Source organism: Elgaria multicarinata, chromosome 8 (genome assembly GCF_023053635.1).
Source record: "Elgaria multicarinata webbii isolate HBS135686 ecotype San Diego chromosome 8, rElgMul1.1.pri, whole genome shotgun sequence".
Lineage (NCBI taxonomy): Eukaryota > Metazoa > Chordata > Lepidosauria > Squamata > Anguidae > Elgaria > Elgaria multicarinata.
In genome coordinates, this window is record NC_086178.1 from 20,530,214 (window position 1) to 20,555,445 (window position 25,232).

At 47.5% G+C, this 25,232-nt stretch overlaps 1 protein-coding gene across 1 annotated transcript; it reads left to right on the top strand.

The window, feature by feature from the left end:
• Nucleotides 1-692: 692 nt before the first annotated feature.
• Nucleotides 693-24,906, top strand: NCEH1 (neutral cholesterol ester hydrolase 1). Its single transcript, XM_063131970.1, has 5 exons — nt 693-874; nt 13,597-13,828; nt 15,730-15,799; nt 18,816-18,987; nt 22,668-24,906. The coding sequence occupies exons 1-5, from the start codon at nt 737-739 to the stop codon at nt 23,283-23,285; spliced, it is 1,230 nt and encodes a 409-aa protein (XP_062988040.1). The 5' UTR covers nt 693-736; the 3' UTR covers nt 23,286-24,906.
• Nucleotides 24,907-25,232: the final 326 nt, after the last annotated feature.

Consider the following 25,232-nt stretch of genomic DNA (forward strand, 5'->3'; position numbering starts at 1 on the left):
CCCACAACCCACCACCGGGCTGGATGCACCCAGGTTCTGACTCAGCCTAAAGCAGCTTCCAATGTTGGCTGGTGGCTCCGATTTTGGTGAAGCCGTGAATGCATTCTGGGTTTCGGCCAGAACCAGCCGGCACTCTAGCTATCCAAGGTGCTGAACCGATTTGGGGGATAGGGTTCAGCAGCTTGGCTCGCTCCTTTGGAGTTCTGGCCGGTTCTGAGTGAAACCCAGGCTGGATTCACAAACCCACCGAAATCGGAGCCGCCAGCTTCCTATGTCTACACTGACCGAGCCGCACCAGCGCTCCGGAGTCGACGTGAAGGAAGGACGGAGCCGCGCCTGCGAGCCCAGCGTCCGTTTGGGCCTTTGGGGGCGGACATCTGGAGGGCTGCAGCGCGGCCGGCCGGCCCCTAGGCGTCTCCGCGCGCGCGCGCGGCTCAGCCCCAGCGGCGACCCGAAATGAAAACCATCGCAAGGGCACGAGGCTCGCAAGGGGGACGGAAGCGCGTGGACTTCCTCTCGCCTCTCCCCCCTCTGATTGGCTTGCGGAGGTTATGAAACCCTTGAATGGGGGCCGCGAGCAACCTTTGCCGCAAAAGAAGCCCCGCTCGGTCCCACAGCAGCCCAGCCCCGAGCGCAGCCAGCCCAGCCCAGCCCCGCCGCGCTTGCCCAGGAGGAAGGGCGAGGAAGGTGACGCTCCGGGCGACAGCAGCAAGCGGCAGCATCCTCGTCGCTCGGCATGAAGTCCGCCGCCGTCTTGCTGGCCGGGCTGCTGGCGCTGACAGCCTATTACGTCTACCTGCCTTTGCCCAGCACCGTCTCGGATCCGTGGCGGCTCATGCTGCTGGATGCGGCCTTCAGGGTCGTTCAGCAATCGGTAAGCAAAGCGGCGGCGGCGGCAGCGGATCCCTTTGCAGCCCGGTCCCTCCCTCCGTCCCCTCCCCTCCCCTGCATCTCTTTCACTCTTCCCCGGGAAGGTCATGAGGCTTTGATGATCCGTGATGGGCGAACCTTCGCCGCCCCCGGGTATGAACGCCTCGCTCCCTTTTAGCCATCGCGGCCGCCCTGCAAAAACGCGCCTCGGTTTTTATTTTTATTGTATTTTATTGTATTTATCTCCCGATGCTGGAAATTGTAGGACTTCTTTTCTAACTAAATATGCATAGGATTGCTATCTTAGAGGCGCTGCTCTGAACCCATAATTAAGAGAAGGGATCTTTTTTAATCCCTCCAGAATGGGTATTGGTTAGAAATGACTTCCTGGGGTGTGTGTGGGTGTGTGTGTGAAGAATTGGCCTTTCATGACTCCACTGTCTCTTGCAAACGAGATTCGCCCTGTTGCCTTGTTAATTTGCATGCACACAAGGCAGCCTTTGTGTCGATTTGTTTTTTATTTTGTTGAAAATGATTTTTAGGCCACCTGTAGGGACTTTGTTATCCGTTTCTCCGCTCCCATCATAATTTTCCTCCAGACTTGCAGAGCAATCCTAGACGTGCTTGCTTGGAAATAAGCCCCATTCAGTTCAATGGAGCTTACTCCCAAGAAAGCATGTAATGGATTGCAGCCTGATGCTAGCAAAGCACATTAGTTCAAGAGGCAGTGCTTTGGATACTGCATTGCTGTTTATGTATTTGAAGTATTTATGTACTGCTTTTCCTAGGCTTCCTAGTAATCTGCAGACCCAATCATTCAAGAAAAACCCATAAAACTGTTTTATGGATAACAGATAACATTTTGCTTCCTCCCAAGGCTCCTTAAAAGCAGGTGTGTCAGGCGACAGTGTGCAAAGCTTAAAATACCAAATCCTTCCCTTAAAATGTGCATCAGCTTTCACTCTAATACCCTGGTAGTTTAACTCTGCCCCGGGGAATGCCGGGGTTCCTTGGAAACTCAGCAAGGACTCTTCAGTGAGCAGATCAGTGTATAGCTGGCAAGCTTCTCTGAAGGGTGACTTTCTCCACTGCGACTAGAGTTCCCTCTACAATCTGCAGCCAAAAGTGTTGCTTCTATTACACTCTCATTTTCCATGCAGTGATGGTCAGGCCTGGCCATTGTCTTACATGAAATTCGTGTATTTCATGTATTCTCTGGAAGACATAGGGGCTCTTCAGCAGACATTGTGGTGTGAAAAGGGTTCTATGAAGGTAGAAATTTTGTAAAACATCAATCAGTAGTGCGCTTAGGTAACTTTACGGGGCTTCCAGGTGATGCTTTTGTCATGCAATTGCCCGCCTCATTCACAGAATTTTACAGGAGCGTCATCTTGATGGTGTTCCAGTCCAGACATCATTGCTTTTCTTTTGCAACTCTCCAGTGTTGTGTCGCTACTTATGTCAGTCTGGATTTTTTTTTTCCACACTCAAAAAACTGTTGAAATCTGTTAAGGGGGAAAAAAGACTAAATGGCTACACAATGGCCCCGTTTGTACATAACAGCAGCAGATCATGGGTTAATTAACCAATGATTTGCCACGACATGTGCCATTGCACTCTCCAGGTTGGCCCAATTGGAGGTTGCTCCATGATATCCAAAAAGGGACACTATGGGTTAATCGTGGGTTAAACAACCCAGAGTTAACCTAACAACGAATTGTAGGTTAATTTTCAGTTGTTTAACACATAGTTAACCCATAGTATCTTGGTTCGGATGTCATGAAGCATCAGCTGATTAGAGGTTTCATATTCAAAATGGTGGCAGCACAAAACACATAGTTGTCACATTACATACGAACTGGGTCAAGGCATTTTGATTTATAGTTTTTGGAGCCAGCAGTCTGGAAGCACCTTAAGGACCCAATCTTATTCATATTTAGAGAGAGAGAAAATCTTACTACTCCTAGCATGCTCCAGCCAGCATGGTGGGAATTGTAGGACTTTTCTCTCTCTAGACATGCATAGGATTGGGTCCTAAGTAAGGCTCTCTGAACATAATTGTCTTAATTCAAAGGAGGTGTCTTTCTTGGTATTACTTCACTTCAAAATGTGATAAGGAAGCCCTACTGCTTTTGGAAGCCCTCCCGTTCATTCTGAGGACAGCTGCCCTGGAACCCTGCCCCAACCCCCTTCCCTGATGGCACCACTATTTAAGACAAATACTAGGGTGACCATATGGAAAGGAGGACAGGGCCCCTGTAACTTTAACACTTGTATAGAAAAGGGAATTTCAGCAGGTGTCATTTCTATGCATGCAGCACCTGCTGATATTCCCTCATCATCACAACAGTTAAAGCTACAGGAGCCCTGCCCTCTTGACCAGATACAAAAGAGGGCTCATGGAGATCCAGAGGGAGAGGTGTGTAAGAAATAAAATTATTATTGTTGTTGATGTTGTTTGTTCCGCATCTTTCCTTCCCCCTTTGAAAATTGGTGAAGGAGTAGAACTGGACTGTGAACCTGAAATGTGGAATTGTTTCCTGAACAGTGTTCCCATGTTGAGTGCAAGAGTATCCCAGAACAGTCACCCGCAAGAGTATCGAAACAGGGCTGGATTTAGGGGCAGGCAACCCAGGCCAACCACCTGGGATGGCCAGGCTATTGACTTGACTGTCCCTCCCAACAACTGAAAAACAAAGCCAAGAGTTCACATGGCATGAATAAGTAGAGATTGTGCAGATTCATCATCTTCTGTGACAGGTTAAATCATGCATGAAAACTGGGCATCAAAGTCATGAAATGAGCTACAATTATGCAAGTAAAAAAAAAAAAAGGTATTCAAAAGCTGAACAAAGAGAGGAGGGTGGCAAAGATGCCTTAGCCTGTGGCACCGCCTGAACTGACCTCCAAATCACCCTGGCCTGTGGTACCACACCCTAGCCTGTGGCAACTAGATGCCCAAGCTGTAGAACGTTGCTTTAAAATGGAACTGCTCTAGTCTGTGTTACAAGGGCAAAGACGACCATTTAGTCTAGGGCCAGATTTAGTACCAGACTGGGAGCTAAGTCTGGTACTAACTGGAAACTGCTAGGTGGGCTCATGCTTGAGTAAGTGGAGTAGTAAAAGTTATTAGTCCATTCAAAAAGTGTAGGTTTCGAAGATTGATAGGTAGCATTATGAAGTGGTGGCGATTTACTCTCTCTCCTTTAGTTTACTAAGGGCCAAACTGTTAAAGGAATAGCAAGCACAGGAGGAGGCAATTGGGATCACATTGCACCAAAGGGATAACCCACCCACCCCATGCCAGGGTCCTGATTCTACTCTAGTGGCTCCACCACACCAGCTATTTGTTTGAGAAAAAGTAGCTAAGCAAATACAACTTAGGCTGCAATGCTATAGATGCTAACTGGGGAGTAAGTTCCATTGAAAATAACTACTGCATTGTTAGTGACAAATATCACATCTAGTTTGGACTCTGGTATGGGAAGGAAAAAGGAGAACCTTGTTGGGCCAGTTTAGTGAAACTGGTAATCCTACCAACATGTACAACATATAAAGGGAGGCTGGACAGACATGAGTTTGCTCAAACACCTTTCCTTTCTGAGCAGGAAGCAGTGTTTATTGGCTTCTTTAGATACAATTATGTGGATCTCTCTCTCTCTCTCTCTCTCTTTTTTTTTTTTGGTCTTGGCACAAATGGTGCTTTGGCCTAATGACAACACTTCTTTTTAACATGTTAAGTCAAATAACACAGAAACAAATTGAGTCCCTTGTGTTTTCTTCAGGACTGGAGTAGGCAACTGCCCGTGCTTTGAGATCTTCTGGAGAAGCCCTTCTTTCAGTCCCACCTTCTTCACAGGCACGCTTGGTGGGAACATGGGACAGGGCCTTCTCGGTGGCTGCTCCGGTGCTCTGGAACTCTCTTCCCGGGGAAGCTAGGCTGGCTACCTCCTTGATGGGCTTTCGGAAGCAGGCTAAAACTTTTTTGTTCCAGCAGGCCTTTGGAGAATAATCTGGCCCTCCATCTATGTTAATGTCTTATAATTTTGTTGTGCATTTTAAACGTTTATGTTCCCTCCCACCAAATGTATGTTTTAAACCTTGTAAGGCCGCCTTGAGGCCCAGCATTGGGTAAAAGGTGGGATACAAATAATAATAATATTAATAACAACAACAACAACAACAACAACTGAATCAGTTCTCAGGCTCAGGGCCTAACTACCCAACTATCCACTTAAAAACAAATGAAACTGGAATGGAAGGCTTTTAAGCCTGAGCCTTCAGAGTTCCACTCAGAGCACAGCTTTGGGCCAATAATGTCACTTGAGTCAAGGTCTGCTTAAGAACATAAGAAGAGCCGTGCTGGAACAGAACAAAGGTCCATTTAGTCCAGCACTCTGTTGACCCAGTTGCTGACGAGAGACCCATAAGTGTGCAGGGCCTTGCTTACAAGTATACCTTTCCTCACAAGGGGCCCCTATTCCTCAGATGAGCACTTCTGTATCTGGCTGCTGACTGAACCCTGATTTGTAGACATGTGCACTCCCTACCTAGAAGGTGGTGAGGTTGCCAAAGGAGGGGTGAAGCCAGCACACTGGTCTATGCTTTCCTTCCTCATATACAGAAGCTACACATGCCTAGAACACCTGCATAAGGCTAACGCAGCCTCACCCAACATGGTGCCCGCCAGAGGTGTTGTGCTGCAGAGGTGTTGTGCATGGCTGATTGGGAATGCTGGGAGTTGTAGTCCAACACCTGGAGGGCCCCATTTTGGGGAAAGCTGGGCTAAAGCATCTCATTTGGGAGGACTGGTGATTACGGTGTGATGCTGCTAGATCATTTGGCCATGTAGCTCCATATGGGCTGTTGTGACTGACAGCTGCTCTCAGACCAAGATCTTTCTCATCATCTGCTCTCTGCGATATTTTAACTGAAGATGCCAAGGATTGAACCTGGGACCTTTCTATACGTGTCCTATCACTGAGTGAAGGTTCCTTTCAATAGGTGTAATTTCCATTGGCTTCAGTAGGGCTTAGCTCAGAGTAAATATGGAATGCACCAGGTTAAATGTGAACCTAAATGTGAATTCTCTTGCACACAGTATTAATATCCCTGATTGCAGGGTTCTTGCAGGAATGAAACATATGTAAAGTGCTTTGAACCACGTGCTATAAAATTGCCCCATATACAGTTGCTTCTTGTAGGCTGATTCCGGAACAGATTTTGTAGTTGTGTTTTTAACCTGTTGGTTGTTTTATTATAGTTTTAATTTTTGTGAACCGCCCAGAGAGCTTCGGCTGTTGGGCGGTATAAAAATGTAATAAATAAATAAATAAATAAATAGGCCTTAGCTAGACCTAAGGTTTATCCCGGGATTGTCCTGGGGTCATCCCTGTTCATGTAAATGACACACAGGGAATCCCAGGAGCAGGCAGGGACGACCCTGGAACGATCCTGGGATAAGCCTTAGGTCTAGCTAAGGCCTTAGTTTCATTTGTTTGCATGATGGGGGTCAACTGGAGGTTGAAGTGAAATGAGCTGACAATTGAGCTCAGGAATGAGAAGTTGCCTTACGGAATTAGACCAAAGGTCCATTGAGTCACCATTCTGTCTGCAACCATGGCCAACCTGATCTTCACAGGAATCTCTGAAGCAGGGCAGAAGCAGTTTAACCATCCCTTTATTAACCTTTGTTGACCTCTGTCTTGAGTGGCCTCTTTGATCCTAGAATAATTGACCATGATGCTTCAACTATAGATATGTCGTTGTGGGTGGAGCTCACTGCTTTAGGCCGTTCAAAGCATGTGACTGGTGACTGACGCAACCTGGCGAGGGGTCATGATTGGACCCCACTGCAGTCTCTTTGTGCAGTTGTCGGGCTCATCTTCCAAACTGGGAACAAAGCAGCCTCTGAATCGTGACTCTGCCAATGCACCTGAAATTGGATGTCTGCTCTGCACCTGCAGCTTAATCCAATCCCAGAACAGAACATCTTCCTGGCTGATGAGCTCTGCAACAATAAGCTGGGCTGTCTTTGTCAGAAGGTTGCAGCCTTAATCTGCTTTGTTCAAGGATAAGCTGGTGTAGCAGGGACTTGAACACACATGGAGAACTTGGTGGTTGGTGCCAGCGAATTGTCTTGCGTTAGCTCTGTTAGGCAGTGGAGGGGGGATAGAGGTCCATTAGGAGAATGGCCGTAGCCCAGTGGTAGAGCACATGCTTTACATGAGAAAGTTCCCTGGTTCAGTCCTCAGCATCTCCAGGTAGGACAGGGAAAGACTCCTTTCTGAAACCCTGGCAAGCCACTGCCAATCAGCATTGCTGGCTCACTTCGAAAGCCAGTGTGGTGTAGTGGCTAAAGTGTTGGATTGAGAGTCAGGAGATCTGGGTTCTAGTCCCCCACTCAGCCATGGAAACCCACTGTGTGACTTTGGGCAAGTCACAGACTCTCAGCCCAGCCTACCTCACAGGGTTGTTGTTGTGAGGCTAAAATGGAGAGAAGGAGGATTACGTACATTGCCTTGGGTTCCTTGGAGGAAAAAAGGTGGGATATAAATGCAATAAATAAAATAAAGGCACAGGTCAGGGGGAATGACTTGCTCTAGCTGCCACTTGTTGACCCCCTCTGAAAGCTCTTTGACACTTTAGGCCGGCCGGCTGTGGGCCATTTCTGGCCAGTTAGATGTTGTTGGACTTCAGAGCCATCAGCCCTGGCCAGCATAACTAATGGTGAGGGGCGGGGGAGCGGTGCAGTCCCACAACATCTGGAGGAGGACAGGTTGCCCATCCCTGTACTGCCAACTGATCACCTAGTAGAGCTGTGTTCACGTCTTCCATAAAACGAACACAGGCCCTTGTGAAGAGGGCAGCATAATGGTGGCAGGAGTGTTCCTTTTTTCAAGCGTATGTGCAAGAGACAAGGAGTCAGTGAGAAGGGTCCAAGGTCATCCGCTGAGTTTCACGGGTGAGTGAGGACTTGAACCCAGGTCTTCATATCTACATTAGACTATCTCTTCCCTGCATGCAGCTGAGTCCCAGTGAGGGGCGGTGGGAGTCGCCTGCACCAGGGAGATCAACTCTTCTTCCCTGTGTGGGAGAGTCCCAACGCCCAGGCTGGCCTGCATCCCCACCGCTATACCCAATTGGCAATAACATCAGGGGTTCTGATGCTTGTCCACGACAGCAGGGAAATCCCCATTGTTATCTGAGATCAGAGATAAACAGCATGGAATGCTCTCCAAGGGGTCCGGTTTAGGTCCTAAGCCCACCCTCAGAGAAAACCCCAAGAGGCTGTGAGGGCCAGATTGTGGTTCTCCACAGGCCAGGTTGAGCCTGCATGTGACAGGTTCTGCACCCCTGCTAGAGATGGATGTTATAGCCATGTTATCAACATAGGTCCACCACCCCCTTTTAAAGCAAGAGCACCTGTATCTTTAACTTGCATACCTGTATGTAGGTCCATGTAATACTTAATAGACGCAGAACCAATGAGTTCACTAGTATTACAAGTTCTCCTTAGAAATGTAGTCTGAGACTCTGGAGTGTGGGGGAGAAACAGAAAGGGAGCAGTACCCTCCTTCTCCTAAATGTATGTTGATGCAAGGTGCTGGTTTTAGCCTATAAAGCCTTACATGGCTCAGGACTCCAATACCTGACGGATCACCTCTCCTGCTGTGAACCTGCCAGTACACTACGTTCAGCATCTAAGGCCCTCCTCCAGGTGCCTCCTCCAAGGGAAGCTCAGAGGCCGACAATAAGGGGGAGGGCCTTCTCAGTGATGGCCCCTCAATTATGGCATGATTTCCCCAATTATGCCTGCCTGGCACCAACATTGTTATCTTTTTGGCACTAGGGTAAGACCTTTCTCTTCTCTCCAGCATTTGAAAGCATATGAGGAGGTTTTAATCAGGCCCTGATTTTGGCTTTTTGCTGATCATTTTAGATATATGTCTTCTGTGTGTGTATGTTGTCTGTTTATATGTTTATCTGCAAATGGTTTTACACTTTGTATAATGTAGTTTTTAATGATTTTTAATCTTTGCAAACTGCCCAGAGAGCTTCAGCCATTGGACGGTATAGAAATGCAATGAATTAATGAATGAAATGACATCCCTGCATTGAAAATGTGGCTCAGAAGAAGCAATAGAAAAGAAACAAGTGCATAGATTAGCTTAGTAATAGTTATCTGGGAAAGGAAATGGACCTTTATTTGACTTTTCAAATTAACTCTGCCATCACGTTTTTCACAGCAGATGGCTTCCACCCAAGAGAGGAACCATAAAGGTCCCCCCCCCCCTGAAGTTCTCTTATGATCTAATTATTTTAAATTATTATTTAACAGTAATGATTGAAGGCGCAGTCCTATACGCTACGCCTGGGGATCAGCCTCAGTGAACTCAATGGGACTTGCTTTTGCGTAGACGTGTATCGGATTTCACTGTTAGGCAGCTACTGGGGGCTTTGCTAGACCTACTGCCTAATATAGGCGGGAGGAGCGGCGAGCCCGTGCTACAAGTAGCACAGGTTTTCACGCCTTGCTAGACGTGGACGCGACAGGGGGAAGCAAAGCCCCGTCGTGTCCGCCATTTTTTTATTATTTAAAGGGGCCGGACACAGGAACGCTCTTGCACTTAGGTAAGGCCCTTTAAAAAAACAACAACCTTCTCCCCGCTCCCTGGCCATGTGTCCACCCCTCTCCCACTGGCTTCGTTTCCCCCCATCCCCACCAGCTCCGTCGCCCACCCACCAATCCCCTTCCCCCTTGCCTCTGATCTTCCCCCCCACCTCCCCTGAGCTCCAATCTTTCCCACACACACACACCTTCCCCGGGCTCCGCCGCTTGTCCCAGCTACTTGTGAGTAAGCGTGGTAGCCGGGAAAAGCAGCAGAACGAGCTAGACACCCACAGTCTCAAGATCAGCCCAAGGCCGCGGGTAATACCGGGCCAAAAGAGGTTCTGGTTAGCCCGGGCTGAAGGATGTTTCAGCCCTGGCTGACCCCGGGATCCCCTGTGCATCATCTGGACGCACAGAGGTCAGCCCGGGCTGAAACCTCCGTCTAGCATAGCCCTGTGTTGTGTTGCACTTTCATGTTGAACACCTTGCTAATGATTGATACTTCTGTAAAGTTTGACTCCCCTTCCCTGCTGCCTTTGGACAGCACCAGCTGGTCTTATGTTTCTTGAAATGTAGCCATTGAATTTTACCCTATTTCTGGATGTGTTTTCAGCTTGCTACCGTTTGTCCCAGTCCGTTCCCCCTTGTGCTTTGTTGGAAGACACGTATTACCCAGTTCTGCCAAAGCTGCTTACCCACCATACAAGTTGCGCAAAGCTTTTTTATTTTCACCCAGAAGTACGAAACGTCTGTCTCATCGTATAATAAATCTGCCCTTTCACACATCAGTCTGAAAGTTTGCATAGGGTGACCGTATGGAAAGGAGGACAGGGCTCCTGTAGCTTTAACAGTTGTACTGAAAAGGGAATTTCAGCAGGTGTCATTTGTGTGCATGCAGAACCTGGTGATATTCCCTCTTCATCACAACGGCAGATACAAAAAAGGGCAGGGCTCCTGCAGCTTTAACCGTTGTGATGAAGAGGGAATTTCACCAGGGGCTGCATGCATACAAATGGCACCTGCTGAAATTCCCTTTTCTATGCAACAGTTAAAGATACAGGAGCCCCGTCCTCCTTTCCATATGGTCACCCTAGGTTTGCAGTTTAAACAACAGAGGCTGTGATAATTTGCAATTCTAATCTTGTGGAGATGAGCGGAGGCGGGGGGAGATTTAAATGTTCTAAATTTATTTTATTTACTGCATTTATATCATGCCTTTTCTTCCAAGAAGCTGAAGGTAGTGTGTGCCTCTCCCCTGGTGTGTGCGTGTTGTATGTTTGTGTATGTGTCTGTGCCCCCACTCTGCCTCTGTGTCTGTGTCTGTGCTTGCAAGAGGATGTGCGTTCTCCTGCCAACACCAGATGTGGCCCTCAGAGCCAAAAAGGTTGTGCATCCCTGGTTTAGGGTAACTGGCTAATGCTGTTGGCTTGTTTCAATAAACTATAGTTAATTTTAACCACAGTTTAAGGTTTGGATGCAACCCTAAACTCTGGTTAACTTAAAAAGAGAACTGAAAGCTTCTGATTTCTTTGTGGTTGTTTTGGAAAAGGAGAAGGGAGTTCAGAAGAATCCATAGTTTAGTGTTACATCTGAATGCAACTATTATCTTGTATCGACAATATGTACATTAGATTTTTTTTTAAAAAAAAAAAACAAGTTTCTTCACACAGAGACATAAAAGTGGCTTGCAGACGAATGTTCCTGGTTTAATTTTGCACCCTGACTGTGTGCATTTTTATTCCGATTCAGAAGCAAGCCTCACAAAGCCCACTGACACTGTCTCCCAACTTCTATGCACAGATAGCAGCCCTAGTTGTCTCTGTTTTATATACCACACCTTTAACCACCTTCCAGCGTGGAGCATTGGAGTTCTGACAATTTGTTGCTATTAATTTTGGTTGCTGTTACCAGCCAAAGAGGCCCTGTTCAGATGACACATGCTAAGCCATGGTTAGGCCGCTAACCCTTTTGCAGCAAATGATTATTGAGCGTGTTTACAGTGTGGTTATGTAGCCACCATGGTTAGGAATGGTTGACACGACACGCTAAGCCATCTTGTTTGGGTCAAAACGCTTAACCACCATGGCTTAGTGTGTCATCTGATCAGGATCAGAGAGAATTTCAAAGCATTTGTAGTGCTATCGCAAATCAGCCGCAGGGTCTTAGCAGAACATTCAAACAACCCCTTTCCAACATTCCTTCTGTGCTGACCTTGAGTTGACTGGATTCAAAGAGCCTAAGAGTGTTTGTGGGTCTTGGGCCTAGGGTAGAAGAGTTGAGTTTGGCTGTTCAGAGCTATACCTATCATGTGTAAAAACCCTACATAATTGGACAGGCTTGTGGTTTGAATGTGACTGGAGCTCATCTACACCTAAGGGTGTTGCGGGGGGAGGGGGGAGGATCACAGACTTACCTGTTTCTGCGATCCTGCCCCAGCATCTATACAGCTGCACAAAATCCCACAAGGGAAGAGGGACATTGCGGGCGCCATTTTCATTGCGCAGCGAAAAAGTGCTTTCTGACACATAATTGTTTTGCAACTGTTAGTTGTTAGTCCTCTGATCCATTGCAAAATCTCTGCTAAAGGTTTCTGTCTTCTCCCCGGCCCTTTGGAGTATCTACTTTCTTTCTTTTTTAAAAAAAACTTTCAGACAGGCTGCCATGATTTCAGTCTCCAAACTTGCATTCCTTCAGTTCGCTCACACTAGCATTGCCAGCCTCTCTCCAAGCGTCTGTGTTTCAAGTCCTGGGAGAGTAGAGTTGCCAACCTTTCAACTGACTTCTGTAACTATGCCTTCAACACTTGGGCTTCAGCTGTAAAAAACATCAGGTGAAGCTTTTCACCCCATGGGGACACTTACATTTTATATATATTTTAAGCTCCGTCACTTTGTATATTTCCCTGCTGCCAATCGTCAGCACATATAGAGCTTCATCACACCAGCGTTATACTGTGCAATCACTGCGAATTGCGTGCAAAGGACTCTGAAGTTTTCCAGTTTATAATCTGCTTTGACTGTGAAGCACTCCCATGCATCCTGCTTTAATTGTGCTTCTTAGCCAAAAGAACCGACGTATTTTACTACCCCTTTAGGAGCGAATCTTTTGTTGTTCTCCGAGCGGCCACTGGGGGCGCAGGAGGAAGATTTGATATGTTTAAAGTACAAATTAAACAAATGCTTACATTGCGTAAGTTTTAAAGATAAAGACATCAAAATTGGCACAGTAATGGATATTAAGGAGGGCTTTAAGCATACCAAATTTGAATCGGATTGGGTCATCCATTTTTTTAATGATTTTTTTGCATTTCTCTTCCTTAAACCCTTTTCCTGGTATGCAAAGGATCTTAGGAGCGCTGCCACCTGGGGCGTGATTTAGCTAACAACAACAATAACAAGGACAGCTTTACACTATGGTATAATTCGAGGGAAACAGGTACATGGGATGAAACTCATAGTAAGCTTTAGAGGCATTTGCATCATGTTGTAACCTCATCTTATGATAGGACAAGATAAAATGAAGAAAGGGGAAGTAAAAGCATAGCACACACCAGTGAGTTTCAACTTCGCTTTTCAACGCTTGCAATCCTTTTTTAAAAATAATAATAATAAATTTTAATTGTGAAATTTCAACAGAACAAAACAAAAGAACAAAATGTAGCCACATAAATTTGAATTATTTCACTTTCAATACATGTATATGAAGGATCTCAGAGAAATTCACAACAGATTTGAACGAGTTCTATGAATCCAATCTGCGGATTGCAAAGCAGACTGGCTTTTTTCAAGTCATGTGGATTCCAAGCTGCTTTTTCACTTTCTGGGGGAAATTGCAAAAATGTGCACATGCAAATGTACCAGTCCACATTAATTAATGGCATTAGCATAAGTACAACAACATTCTGGTTTTTTTTTTTTTAAAGGAATCCTATTCCTTCAAATCTTCTTATGTTCTTGTAAGTCTATTTCAAGGAATGTTCTTTCGAACAAGCAGAAAGACACAGAAGTCAATGCACATTCTAATGCAAACAGCCAAGTTAATGTTTACATGGGTGTGTTTACCTCCTTTCAAATCCTTTCCCTTTTTCGCTTTTGCTTTTTTTCCCCCTGTAGTGTAACCTGGCTCATTACCTGGGACTCGGCCATCACCTGCGAGTGCTGAACTTTGTCATCGGCACATTTGAGACATTCAATAATCCACAGTTTTCTGAACTTGTGACGATAACGGACACTCAGTTTGACGGCGTGGAGGTTAGAGTGTATGAACCTTCCGCAGCAAGGGAGAAGACGCTGAAGCGCAGTGTGGTCTACATCCACGGTGGAGGGTGGGCCTTGTCCAGTGCAAGTATGTGTCCTACTATCTACCGTAGATTTCAGTGGAGGCTGGTGGCTCTGAGGTCAGCGGGGCGGTGGATCTGCTCTGGGTTTTGGTCAAAATGAGCCAGAACTCTAATGGCGCTATCCAAAGTGCTTTGCACCTTGGATAACTCCTTTAGAGTTCTGACCGGTTCTGAGTGAAACCAGAGCAGATTCATTGCCCCACTGGTATCAGAGCCACCAGCTTCCAATGGTGGATTTTCTTCTTTATTCTGGTCTTTCCTATGCTGTCTTGCGGTCTCGGCTGAATTACAAGAGTTCCAACAAAGCAGATTTCTGACTCCCAATTGTCTGGCAGCACCTCAGTGCTGCCTCCTTGCATCTGCCGCCTGTGGTGACTGCTTCACTCTGCCTAATGGTGGTGCCGGCCCTGTAGTTCACCTAAATCCCATTCTGTTATTACAGATGCACACCATCTGTAATAACTTTGCATGCAGACTCGTCTAGAGAAATGACATGTGAATTATGACAGATCTGTCAGAAGCAATTCTCATGATGGTGGCAGCTGGAAGAAGTATCGCTGACAAACAGATATTGCTGCAGGCCCCATTTGTGATCAACTGGTTCACAAAAGAAGAGCCCTACTGTTTCAGATCAAAGGCCCATGTAGTTGCTGGCGGATCTGTTCTCCATGAATTTGTTTAATCCCCTTTTAAAAGCAAACCATTCAAGCCAGCGACCATCCACACAGTTCTATAAGGCAGCCAATTCTATAAGGTGATGGTGCATTTGTGCAAGCAAGCCCACTCTTCGACTGTCCTGAATAAACTGCTGGCCAGTTTACGTGGGTGACCTCAAGGTCTAGTGGCATAGCAGAGGGAGAAGAAGTTCTCTCTCCATGCCATGCATGATTTTATGGTTCAGGCACATATATAGTTGATGACAGGTTAGGGCAGCTTGCATGAAAACAAGCCCTAAGACACCGATATATTTCCAGAAGCCTTTAAAGGATTATAATCTCAATCTGGCACCTTCCAGATGTGTTGTATTGCAAGACTCAGCATCCCTACCCAGCAGGGTTTATAGGGAGGATAGGAGTTTTAGTCCAACATATTTGGGAAGGTTTCCCTGCAACAAAATGTCATGGGGTTGAGTGCTCTCGTTCACCATTCCAGTCAGCCAGCCAGGCTCCATCCCAGAATACTCTATTCCATTCCCTGTTTTCCATTTTGCCACCCACAGCGCTCATTCTGTGGCCACTGACCATGCTTAGTCCTGATTGGACTGTTTTTCAGAGTTCCCCTGCCTAGGGTTTATTATTTATTTATTTATATATATATATATATATATATATATATATTGCATTTTTTATACCACCCAATAGCTGAAGCTTTCTGGGCGGTTCACAATTCCCTAAAGATGTTTCATGCTTCTGCAAACTTTGGAGTTCCCCCAAGCCTAGTGACAGTTTCGTCTTGTGCATGGATGGAGCCATTTTGGCTACATAAACAATGGCACTCATGCCTACAACTTCCAACATCCCTCACCATTGGCTATGCTAACTAAGGCTGATAGTACAGATGTTGGAGAAATCCACAATGGATTTGCACATTTGGGGGGATTTGCATATTTTTGCAAGTGCAAATTTGTGAAATTAGAAAAAATTGGATTCTGCCAACAAGTTGACCTAAAGGCACCTGACAATCTGCAAAATGCAGATGGAACGGATTTTCTAAAATCCTTACCCAAAATATCTAGAGAGCCACAAGTTTCCCACCTCTGTAAAACAATTACTGGATTTTGCCTTTTTTTCCCCCAGCATCTGGATGCAAATGGGCATTAAGGTCTTTGAGACTTGGTGAAATTAATCTGATTGGATGGGTCCTTAATGTTGGCTTCTTTCTCTCCACTGGTCCTCTCTCATTCCAGGAGGAAGTTACTACAATAACCTCTGCTTGACTATGGCTGAATCTCTGGGTGCTGTAATTGTCTCGATTGAGTAAGTAGATTGCAAACAGTAATGAAGTCACGGGCGTGCCTTGGGCTGTAATTTTATTTTAATGTTTTGCAAATTTTTGTGGTTAGGAAGGAAAGACGGGGAAATGTTGCTACATAATGATTTTGGGCAGGGCTAAAACCTCAGACCCAAGAGCCAAAACATGGCTGGGAAGATAGAGAGGAAGAGATCTCATTCTTCCATGGAAAATCATAGAATAGCAGAGTTGGAAGGGGCCTACAAGGCCATCGAGTCCAACCCCCTGCTCAATGCAGGAATCCACCCTAAAGCATCCCTGACAGTTGGTTGTCCAACTGCCTTTTGAATGCCTCTAGTGTGGGAGGGCCCACAACCTCCCTAGGTAACTGATTCCATTGTCATACTGCTCTAACAGTCAGGAAGTTTTTCCTGATGTCCAGCTGGAATCTGGCTTCCTTTAACTTGAGCCTGTTATTCTGTGTCCTGAACTCTGGGAGGATTGAGAAGAGATCCTGGCCCTCCTCTGTGTGACAACCTTTTAAATATTTGAAGAGTGCTATCATGTCTCCCCTCAATCTTCTCTTCTCCAGGCTAAACATGCCCAGTTCTTTCAGTCTCTCTCCATAGGGCTTTGTTTCCAGACCCCTGATCATCCTGGTTGCCCTCCTCTGAACACGCTCCAGCTTGTCTGCATCCTTCTTGAATTGTGGAGCCCAGAACTGGACGCAATACTCTAGATAAGGCCTAACCAGGGCCGAACAGAGAGGAACCAGTACCTCACACGATTTGGAAGCTATACTTCTATTAATGCAGCCCAAAATAGTATTTGCCCTTCTTGCAGCCATATCTCACTGTTGGCTCATATTCAGCTTGTGATCTACAACAATTCCAAGATCCTTCTCGTTTGTAGCATTGCTGAGCATGGCTGGCTGGAGAATTGTGGGAGTTGTAGGACTTTTTTTCTGTCTACAAATGCATAGGCTTATGCCCATAATTTCTTAAGAGGAGGAGATCAGTGTGCATGTCAGGAACTTTTTCTTTTTTCCATCACGACCAATGGAAAAAATTCACACTTCAGCTTGAGTCGGCTCCATGCAGCCATCGCCATCTAGTGGCTGCATGTTTGAATGACAGACTTTTGACATCAAATGAAATCCATCCTTTCTCTATCGTTTCCCCATGTCAAAAGAGAACAAATGATGACTACAAAAGACATGATGCACTGTGGTTGATTTGTTTTTGCTGGTCTTATTTATAGCCACTGGGGGGGCAGGGCTGGAAATTTTATTAGGACTGCAGCGTCCAAGCAAACAGGAGAGCTTTGATTAGAACAACATTGTAAAGTCTCCGGTAGCTTTTCCTAACCTTGGGGGCTCCAGATGTTGTTGGACTACAACCCCCACATTCCCCAACCGGCATGGACAGTGGTCAAGATGATAGGATTTATAGTTCAGTGACATCTGGGGACCCAACGTTGGGAAAGCCCCCTCATACCTGCAGCTGGATTCCTCCATATTCAATTTAATCTTATCAGATAAAAAGTTCTTTTCCCAGAAGTTGACACACTAATAAGTAATCATTTTACCTAATTTTTTAATATCTTAAAGGTGAAATCTGTGACTTCAGAGAAGGTTATGATAGAGCAGCTGATGCGCTACAGTTAGTTTGGATTTCCGCTCCCATCATCCCCAGCTAGCATGGACAATGGTCAGGAATGCTGGGAGTTTCATAGGCCAAATCACTCCTCTTCTTGCTTGTGGCAGCTGGGGCACGATGGAGGCTGTTGGCTCCGATTTTGGTGGGTCTGTGAGTCTGTTCTGGGTTTCAGTCACAACCAGCCACACAGAACTCCAAAGGAGCTATTCAAGGTGGTGAACCTATTTTGAGGATAGGATTCAGGACCTTGGACAGCTCCTTTCGATTTCGGGTTGGTTCTGACTGAAACTCAGAACAGATTTACAGCCCCACCGAAGTCGGAGCCACCAGCCTCCACTGGATTTGGCACATTTCCTTCTTTGCTTCCCCAGAACTGCTCCTACCAGTCCTCAGATCTGGAGGGAACAGGGTCCAGCTTCCAAAAACCTCCCCTCTGCTGGGTTTTCCTCTTCTCTCTGTGCTCTCTCTCTCGCTCTCTCTCTCTCTCTCTCTCTCTGGGCATTTTAAGAATGCTGCATGCAACCCTTCTAAGCCTTAAACCAGGGGCAGGGTAGCTGAGACCCTCCTGGTGTTGGACTACAACTCCCATTACCCTTAGCCATGCTGGCTGGGGCTGATGGGAGTTGAAGCCCAACCGCTTGTGGATTCAATGCTGAAGCTTTGGCCCTGGGGCCAAAGTCCAGAGCCAGGAGCTCTCCAAAGGACAACCCAGAGAGCAGCAGCTGGTGAGGGCATCAGTGCAGCAGAAGCCAATTCCATTTTATTCCTGTAATGAAGATGGCGCTCTGAAAATGCACAACGCCCACCACCATCACCCATGCACAAAACTGCTGGAAAACACTGCTGTTGTTGTTGTTGTTGTTTTTCTAACAGATCAGGAATGTCGAAGCAGTTGTAAAGCACGGAATGGCAGCCAGAGGGGTGGGGGCGGAGAAATGCTAGTTATGCACTTGGCAACCAAAGTCATTTGCATGGCCATGTAAAGAGGGCAGCGGAAGCTGGTGGCTCCGATGTCAGTGGGGCGGCGAATCCGTTCCTTGTTTCAGTCAGAACTCTAGTTCTGACTGAAACCCGGAACAGATTCACTGCCCCACTGACATCGGAGCCACCAGCCTCCATGGAAAATGTCTGGAATGCCCCTCAGGAGGCCAGCTAGGCGCCCTGCCTCTCCTGTGGAGGCATTGAGAGCAAAACCCACGACAGAACGACGCTTCCCAGCTCTGCCACAGCCTCGGCCCCATTGCTGGGCAGCTAGGCTCCTGCTGTGCCGCTGAATCTGGAGCGGCTTGCCAGCAACCAGGCATCCTTCCTCTGTCCAAGCTTTGCAGAGTAGCGGCATTGAACACCCACCATGGCTCAAAACCTGGGGCGGCTTCTCTTCCAGGTACAGGTTGGTGCCGGACTTCCATTTCCCCACGCAGTTCCACGACGTCCTACGTGTAGCAAAGCACTTCATGCTCCCCGAGGTCCTGGCTCGGTATTCGGTTGATCCCAGCAGAGTGGCAATCTCCGGCGACAGCGCAGGAGGGAACTTGGCTGCTGCCGTGTGCCAGGAGGTGAGAACAGGGCGGGGGGGGGGGATAATGGGAAGCTGGTGGCTCCAATCTCGGTGGGGCTGTGAATCCGTTCGGAGCTCCAGCCAGAACTCTGAAGCAGCTATTCAAGGTGTTAGCCCTATCAGCACCTTGGATAGCTCCTTCAGCATTCTGGCTGGTCCTGACTGAATGGGCATGGATCCATCCTAAACCACACAGAACGTGCTGGGCCTGTAGCTCAAGGGTAGAACAGATATGCGTTGCCTGGAGACGGTCCCAGATTTAATCCCTGGCATCTCCCGTTGAAAGGATCAGGTAGCAGGTGTTGTGGGGCGGGGGGGGGGAGGGACACCTTTGCTTGAGGCTTTGGAGAGCCACTGCCAAGCAGCATAGCTAATATTGGGCCTGATGGGCAAACTGTATGGCCCTGGTATGAGGCAGCATCTGGGCCTGGCCTCTGCCCAGCTAAAAAAAGAAAATTATGGATTTCCCAACAATAAGTGAAATTTGACCTTTTTTGAATCCCAGTTCTGGGGAAAACACGGGATACAAATGAGTAAATAAATGTTCAGTGTTTTAATCTTTGTAAACGGCCCAGAGAGCTTCGACTATGGGGCAGTACATAAATGTAATTAATAAGAAAGAAAGAAATTCCTTTTTGAATAATAAATTTTCAACAAGAAGCACAGTCTGTGACTTGGGGGAGAGGGCACATCATTACAAATTTAAACTGGAAGCTATCCTTTTCGTGTAGGGCAGAGATGTTGAATGTCAAGCCTGTGGCTCAATCCAGTCCACCTGGTGCCGCACTCCGGCCCTCCAGGTTTTCCCAGATGGCCCCACCCCTTAACCCTGGCTCCATCCCTTCTCCTCCACTGTCAATCATTTTTGGGGGTTCCGGGCTTTCGTGCCGTTCTTTCTCCATTCTGAACAGGTGGAATGCCTCCCCTCATGATTAGTTATTGGCATAAAGAGCTTCAAACTAAAACATGCTGGCATTCTAGCCCCATCTCTTTGGCCTTCGGTCCCACCCAGGGCCGGTGCCAGGCTTTTTTGCGCCCTTGGCAAAGTGAGCTGCTTTCACCCCACACACACACCGTATCCCCCCCACCCCAGGTAGGCGGAGACAGGTTACCTGTCCCTCGCCTGAAGTCCTCCTGGCTTGGTGGGACGCTGCGGTGGGGTGGACGGGCAGCTCCAATTCCGTCCATTCACCGCCGCCCGCCCCCCCAGCGTCCCGGCTTGGTTTCAGCTGGGGGCTCCCAGTCGAAGCCAAGCCGGGAAGCTGGGGGAGGGCAGTCAGGCGGCTCCACGTTCTGACTTTCAGCATGCGCCGGAAGTCAGAACATGGAGCCGTTCCTTCCCCCCCGCCCCCAGCGTCCTGGCTTGGGTTTGGCTGGGAGCCCCTAGCCGAAGCCAAGCTGGGAAGCTGGGGGAGGGCAGGCAGACAGCTCCATGTCCTGACGTCCGGCGCGCACTGGATGTCAGAACGTGGAGCCGCCCGCCCCCCAGTGTCCCAGGTTGGCTTCGGCTGCTGGGCGGGTGCCCAGCTGAAGCCAAGCCAGGGACGCTGGGGAGCAGGGCGGAAGGCTTCAGAACAGCGCACCCGGAAGCTGCCCTCACTCGGCCAGAGCGGCTCTGGGAGTGGGAGGGCGACTTCCGGGGGCGCCGAACTTGGCGCTCTAGGCGGCTGCCTAACCGGCCTCTATGGAAGCGCCGGCCCTGGTCCCACCCACCCCTGGAATGCAGATCACAAAAGGTTCTCTGAAACCGAATTCAGTCCTCAAGCTGAAAGAAGCTCAACGCTCCGGCTTTAGGGGCTGAAAATGCTTTGCTTTTTCCTGCCCAGAACTGTGGTTCCCAGGTTTCTTTATTTGGAAGCCTTCCCTGTTAGGCATGAAAGCAGTTTAAAATGGGTAGCATGGATGTGCCTTAAGTGGTTGTGATGGGAGGGAGAACCTGATACCGTTGGGAATCTCAAGGAAGCCCATTAGGAGGGACCATAGCACAGTGGTTTAGAGCACCTGCTTTGCATGCAGAAGGTGCCCGGTTTGATCCCTGGCTTCTCCGGGTAGAGCGAGGAAAAGAACCCCGCCTGAAACCCTGGAGAGCCACTGCTGCCAGTCAGTGTTGACACTACTGGGCTACATGGACCAATGATCTGACTCGGTATAAAGCGCCTATGTTCCTATGTAAAGATCGAAGGGCAGGAGTTTAATAATTATTTATTAGTTTTGAAAGAACAGTCTCAGATGTGGCCAGTCTCTTTCAGTTCCATCATTTCATTGTCTTCCCACCAGCTCTTTCATTTAGTTTGGTCAAGGCTGTGAACTTTCCCTCCACAGTGGCCAAACAGACCTCTCCCATTGGTTCTTCCTTTCCCTCGTTCAAAGCAATAGCCAATCGGCTTCCCACTCCTAACTCTTACAGGAAGACTGAGCCCCTTTGATGCGTCCTATGGAGAGGTGGGGTCTTCGTACCACCATCATTGGGTTTGGCTAATGCTCTTACCTTAATCAGGCAGTAAGCCACCTTCAGGGCCAAGGATAATTGGAATGGTGGGGTGTAAATAGTGCAGGCTAGTGGCTCCGATGCCAGTGAGGAGGAGAATCCGCTCCAGGTTTCAGCCAGAACCAGTCAAAACTCTAAAGGTGGTTCTGACTGATTCACCACTCCACTGACATCAGAGCCACCAACCTCCACTGGGTTTCTTCCCAAGTTGCGATAGCTCCATCAACTCGTTGCATAAGCTGGACTTTGATCTCTTATTGTCAAGAGCGACACACCTTAGGGAGGGCTTCTCAACATGGAGTGGGCTGAGTAAGAAGCCAAGCTCTCCTCGAAGTTAATTGAGGTAAGAGTAGGACCCTCGTAGCTGCAATCCCACAAATCCTTTCCTTGAATACAGTGAGGCTGACCTCAATGTAAACACTTGCATAAACGTGAAGTGCTATAGACATTCCAACACTTCACAAGAAGTAATTGAGGCCACTTGTGGTCCGTCTCAGTGTAGCCATTCTTTCATGAGAGTGGACTTTCCTGTAACCAGGCCTCGCTCTTTTGGGAACAAGGGCAGGGAAAGGAAACAAACATATCCTGACTACTCCGTGTTCTACACACTGGCAAATTCGTAGTGTTCAATATCTGAATTGTCCCCTGTTGCCTGCCCTTCTTCCTTCTTCTTTTTATTGATTTTTTTCCATAACTACACATATATAAACAATACACATACATAACAATAACATCAGTCTTCAATATTTAACTACACATTATACTTATTATTACCTTTAACATTAATAAGTGCACCCCATCCTCAGGGATCTTATTCTACTTTCCAAAATTGCATTGAATCCTCTGGAGGTGTTCTTCCTCTCCCCTTTAATAAAACAAATTCTAAAAACAGTTTCCATATCTCTTCAAAATCATTGTTTTCTGTTATTCCTCTTCTTACTCTAATATTACATGTTAGTTTATCATTAACAGCAATATCCCATATTTCTTAATACCAGTCTTGTATGTGATAATCCCCTTGAACCTTCCATTTTCTGGCTATCATTAACCTTGCAGCTGTTAACAAATTCGTTGTTAATTCTTTTATCGTTTGAGTACATTTAATTTTTCCATACATTGATAACAATGCTACACTTGGTGTCTCTTCTAACTTCAATCCAATTATTTCATTTCCCTTCTTCCTTCAACAGATGAGTCAAGAGGAGAATGTCACCAACAGATTTAAACTGCAGGCGCTGATTTATCCGGTCCTCCAGCCCTTTGATTTCAACACTCCCTCGTACCAACAGAACGAACTTGCGCCTGTCCTCCCCCGCTTTGTCATGGTGAAGTTCTGGATCGACTATTTTGATGGAAACTATGATTTTGCCCACTCCATGGTGATCAACAACCACACGTCCCTCGACGTGAACCAGGCCGGTTCCTTCCGAGAACGGCTGGACTGGACTTTCCTCCTGCCTTCGAGATTCAGAAAGAGCTACAAACCCATCACACACCCCACAGGCAAGGCAGAAATCATCCAGGACATGCCTTCATTGCTGGATGTTCGCGCCGCCCCCTTGCTAGCTGAGAAAGAGGTTTTCCGCCTCCAGCCGAAGACTTACATCTTGACGTGTGAGATTGACGTACTGAGAGACGATGGGCTCATGTATGCCAAGCGGCTAGAGAAAGCCGGGGTGGAGGTGACCGTCGATCATTTCGAAGACTGTTTTCATGGCTGCATGATCTTCACTGTTTGGCCCACCAATTTTGCTGCAGGACTTCACACCAGGGACAGCTATCTCAAGTGGCTTAGTCAAAACCTGTGAAGATAGGAGTCCCCACTTTCCCCCCGCCCCCCAAAAAACCACACATAACTAACTGGTTCCAAAATGACGTGAACTCCTTATGCAATCTTGTGCCATCCGTTGTAAGACTTCATTGGAGAGCTTCTGTTACACCATACTGTCTGTCACTATTGTCTTTGTCTGACTTGCTTGGATTCTGTGTTGCTGTTTGGTGGGGAAAGTCTACATGCAATCTTCAACCCCGATCCTAAAATGCATTGCGAGGAAGTAAGAGTTGATCTACGCAAGCAGCAGAAAGAGTTGGTGGACCAGGCTGTACCACTTTGGACTGCAGGGGGGAGGATGCCGTCTTTGAATACTTGTCCATAATTGACACATCAGTGAGAAAGATTCTATTCCAGCCCTCTGCCTACTGTGCTAATGTTCTACTTACAAGAACGGTGTGGGTATGGGTGTGTTTCAAAAACAGGGAAGTGTTCATAAATGTAATTTTCCCTGCCTGCAGTGTAAAGTGGTTGAGTCCATTCTACTACTTCGTTCTGCTGCATGTCTAGACCAGGCCTGAGTTCCGTTCCAAGCCATGGCCCCTACGGGCAGAATAAGTGCATTTAGGGTGGAGGTGTTTGATAAGCTAATCCTTGTTGACTTTAGCAAACATACTCCCTGTTGCCATCCTAAATTTGCATTCATTGATCCTGAATGTTTAATATTGACCGGTTGACTAGGGGGCACTATGCTTAATACACCACCACTGCCAGAAACTAAGATTAGAGGAAGCAGCTTATCCATCAAGCCTCTGTAGCTTGTGATCTGTCAAGCTGAATGCAGCCCATCCACCATGGATGATCACCTGTCAGGTGTTTGCCATCCCGGCCTGCTTTTGCATTTTTGGGGCAGACAATCCAAAAGAGAGGTTCAGGAAGCCGCAGGCTAAATGGAGAGCAGTGGGCTATACATTGTGGCGGGGGGGGGGGTAGACTTATTCTTCCCATATAAAGTTCTGCCCCTTGAGTTCAGAGCTGGTTGGCTCAGGGATCTCTCCCTTACCCGTAAAATGTTGTGTTGAGATCTGGTTTCTTGGTCTACTGTGGGTATGATTCTGGGGACAGCTTATAGGTTAGTGCAGGAGTGTGCAATGTGACACCTGCAGGTGCAACTGGGCCCCCTAGACCAGGCTAAAGTGCCCACCAAGCCATTTTCCCCCTCTGTAAGTGAATGGAGCAATTCCTCTATTCACTTTTAGGGGGAAGGGGGAGGGAGGAGGTGGGGTTAAGCACACCCTCCACAAATGACCCTCAAAGCAAAATGGTCCTTGTTCGGGAGTGGACCTCACCCCCTTCTACCTGGTTATTACTAAGGGGGGCTTTTTCTGTCCATATGTAAGTTAATGGAGAAGTTGCTGTATTAACTTAACTAGGGACGGGAAAAGCCCCTTCCTGCTGGAAACTGGATTGAGAAGAGCAAAATTCACATACACACACACACACACACACACACGCCAAGGACTCTCAAGGCAACAGGGTCTTTGATGGGGGTGGATGTCCCTCCCCTCTAGCCAGCTTTCAGCTCAGGGGTGGGGGTTCTTTCTCCATGCAAATGAATTTCTCCATTTACTTGCATGGGGATGGGGAAAGAAGGGGAGAGAAAGAAGAGCCAGAGAGAGAGAGAGAGATAAAGAGGAAGTGGGGGGGGGAAGGTGGGAGAGAGGGACCAGAGAGAGGGAGAAAGAGGGACCAGAGGGGGTGGGGAGAAAGAGCGAGGCCAAGGGGGGAGGGCAAGAAAGAGAAGGAAAAAGAGAGAAAAGCCACACACACAAGTCTTGGTGGTGTCCAGGGTGCTATGCCAAATGCGCCCATAGGCCCCAAATGGTTGGAGACACCTGGTTTAGTGGTTCAGCACCTGCTTTTCCTGCAGAAGGGCCAAGGTTCACATTTTGGCATCTCCAGGTGGAACCCTGGAGAACCATTG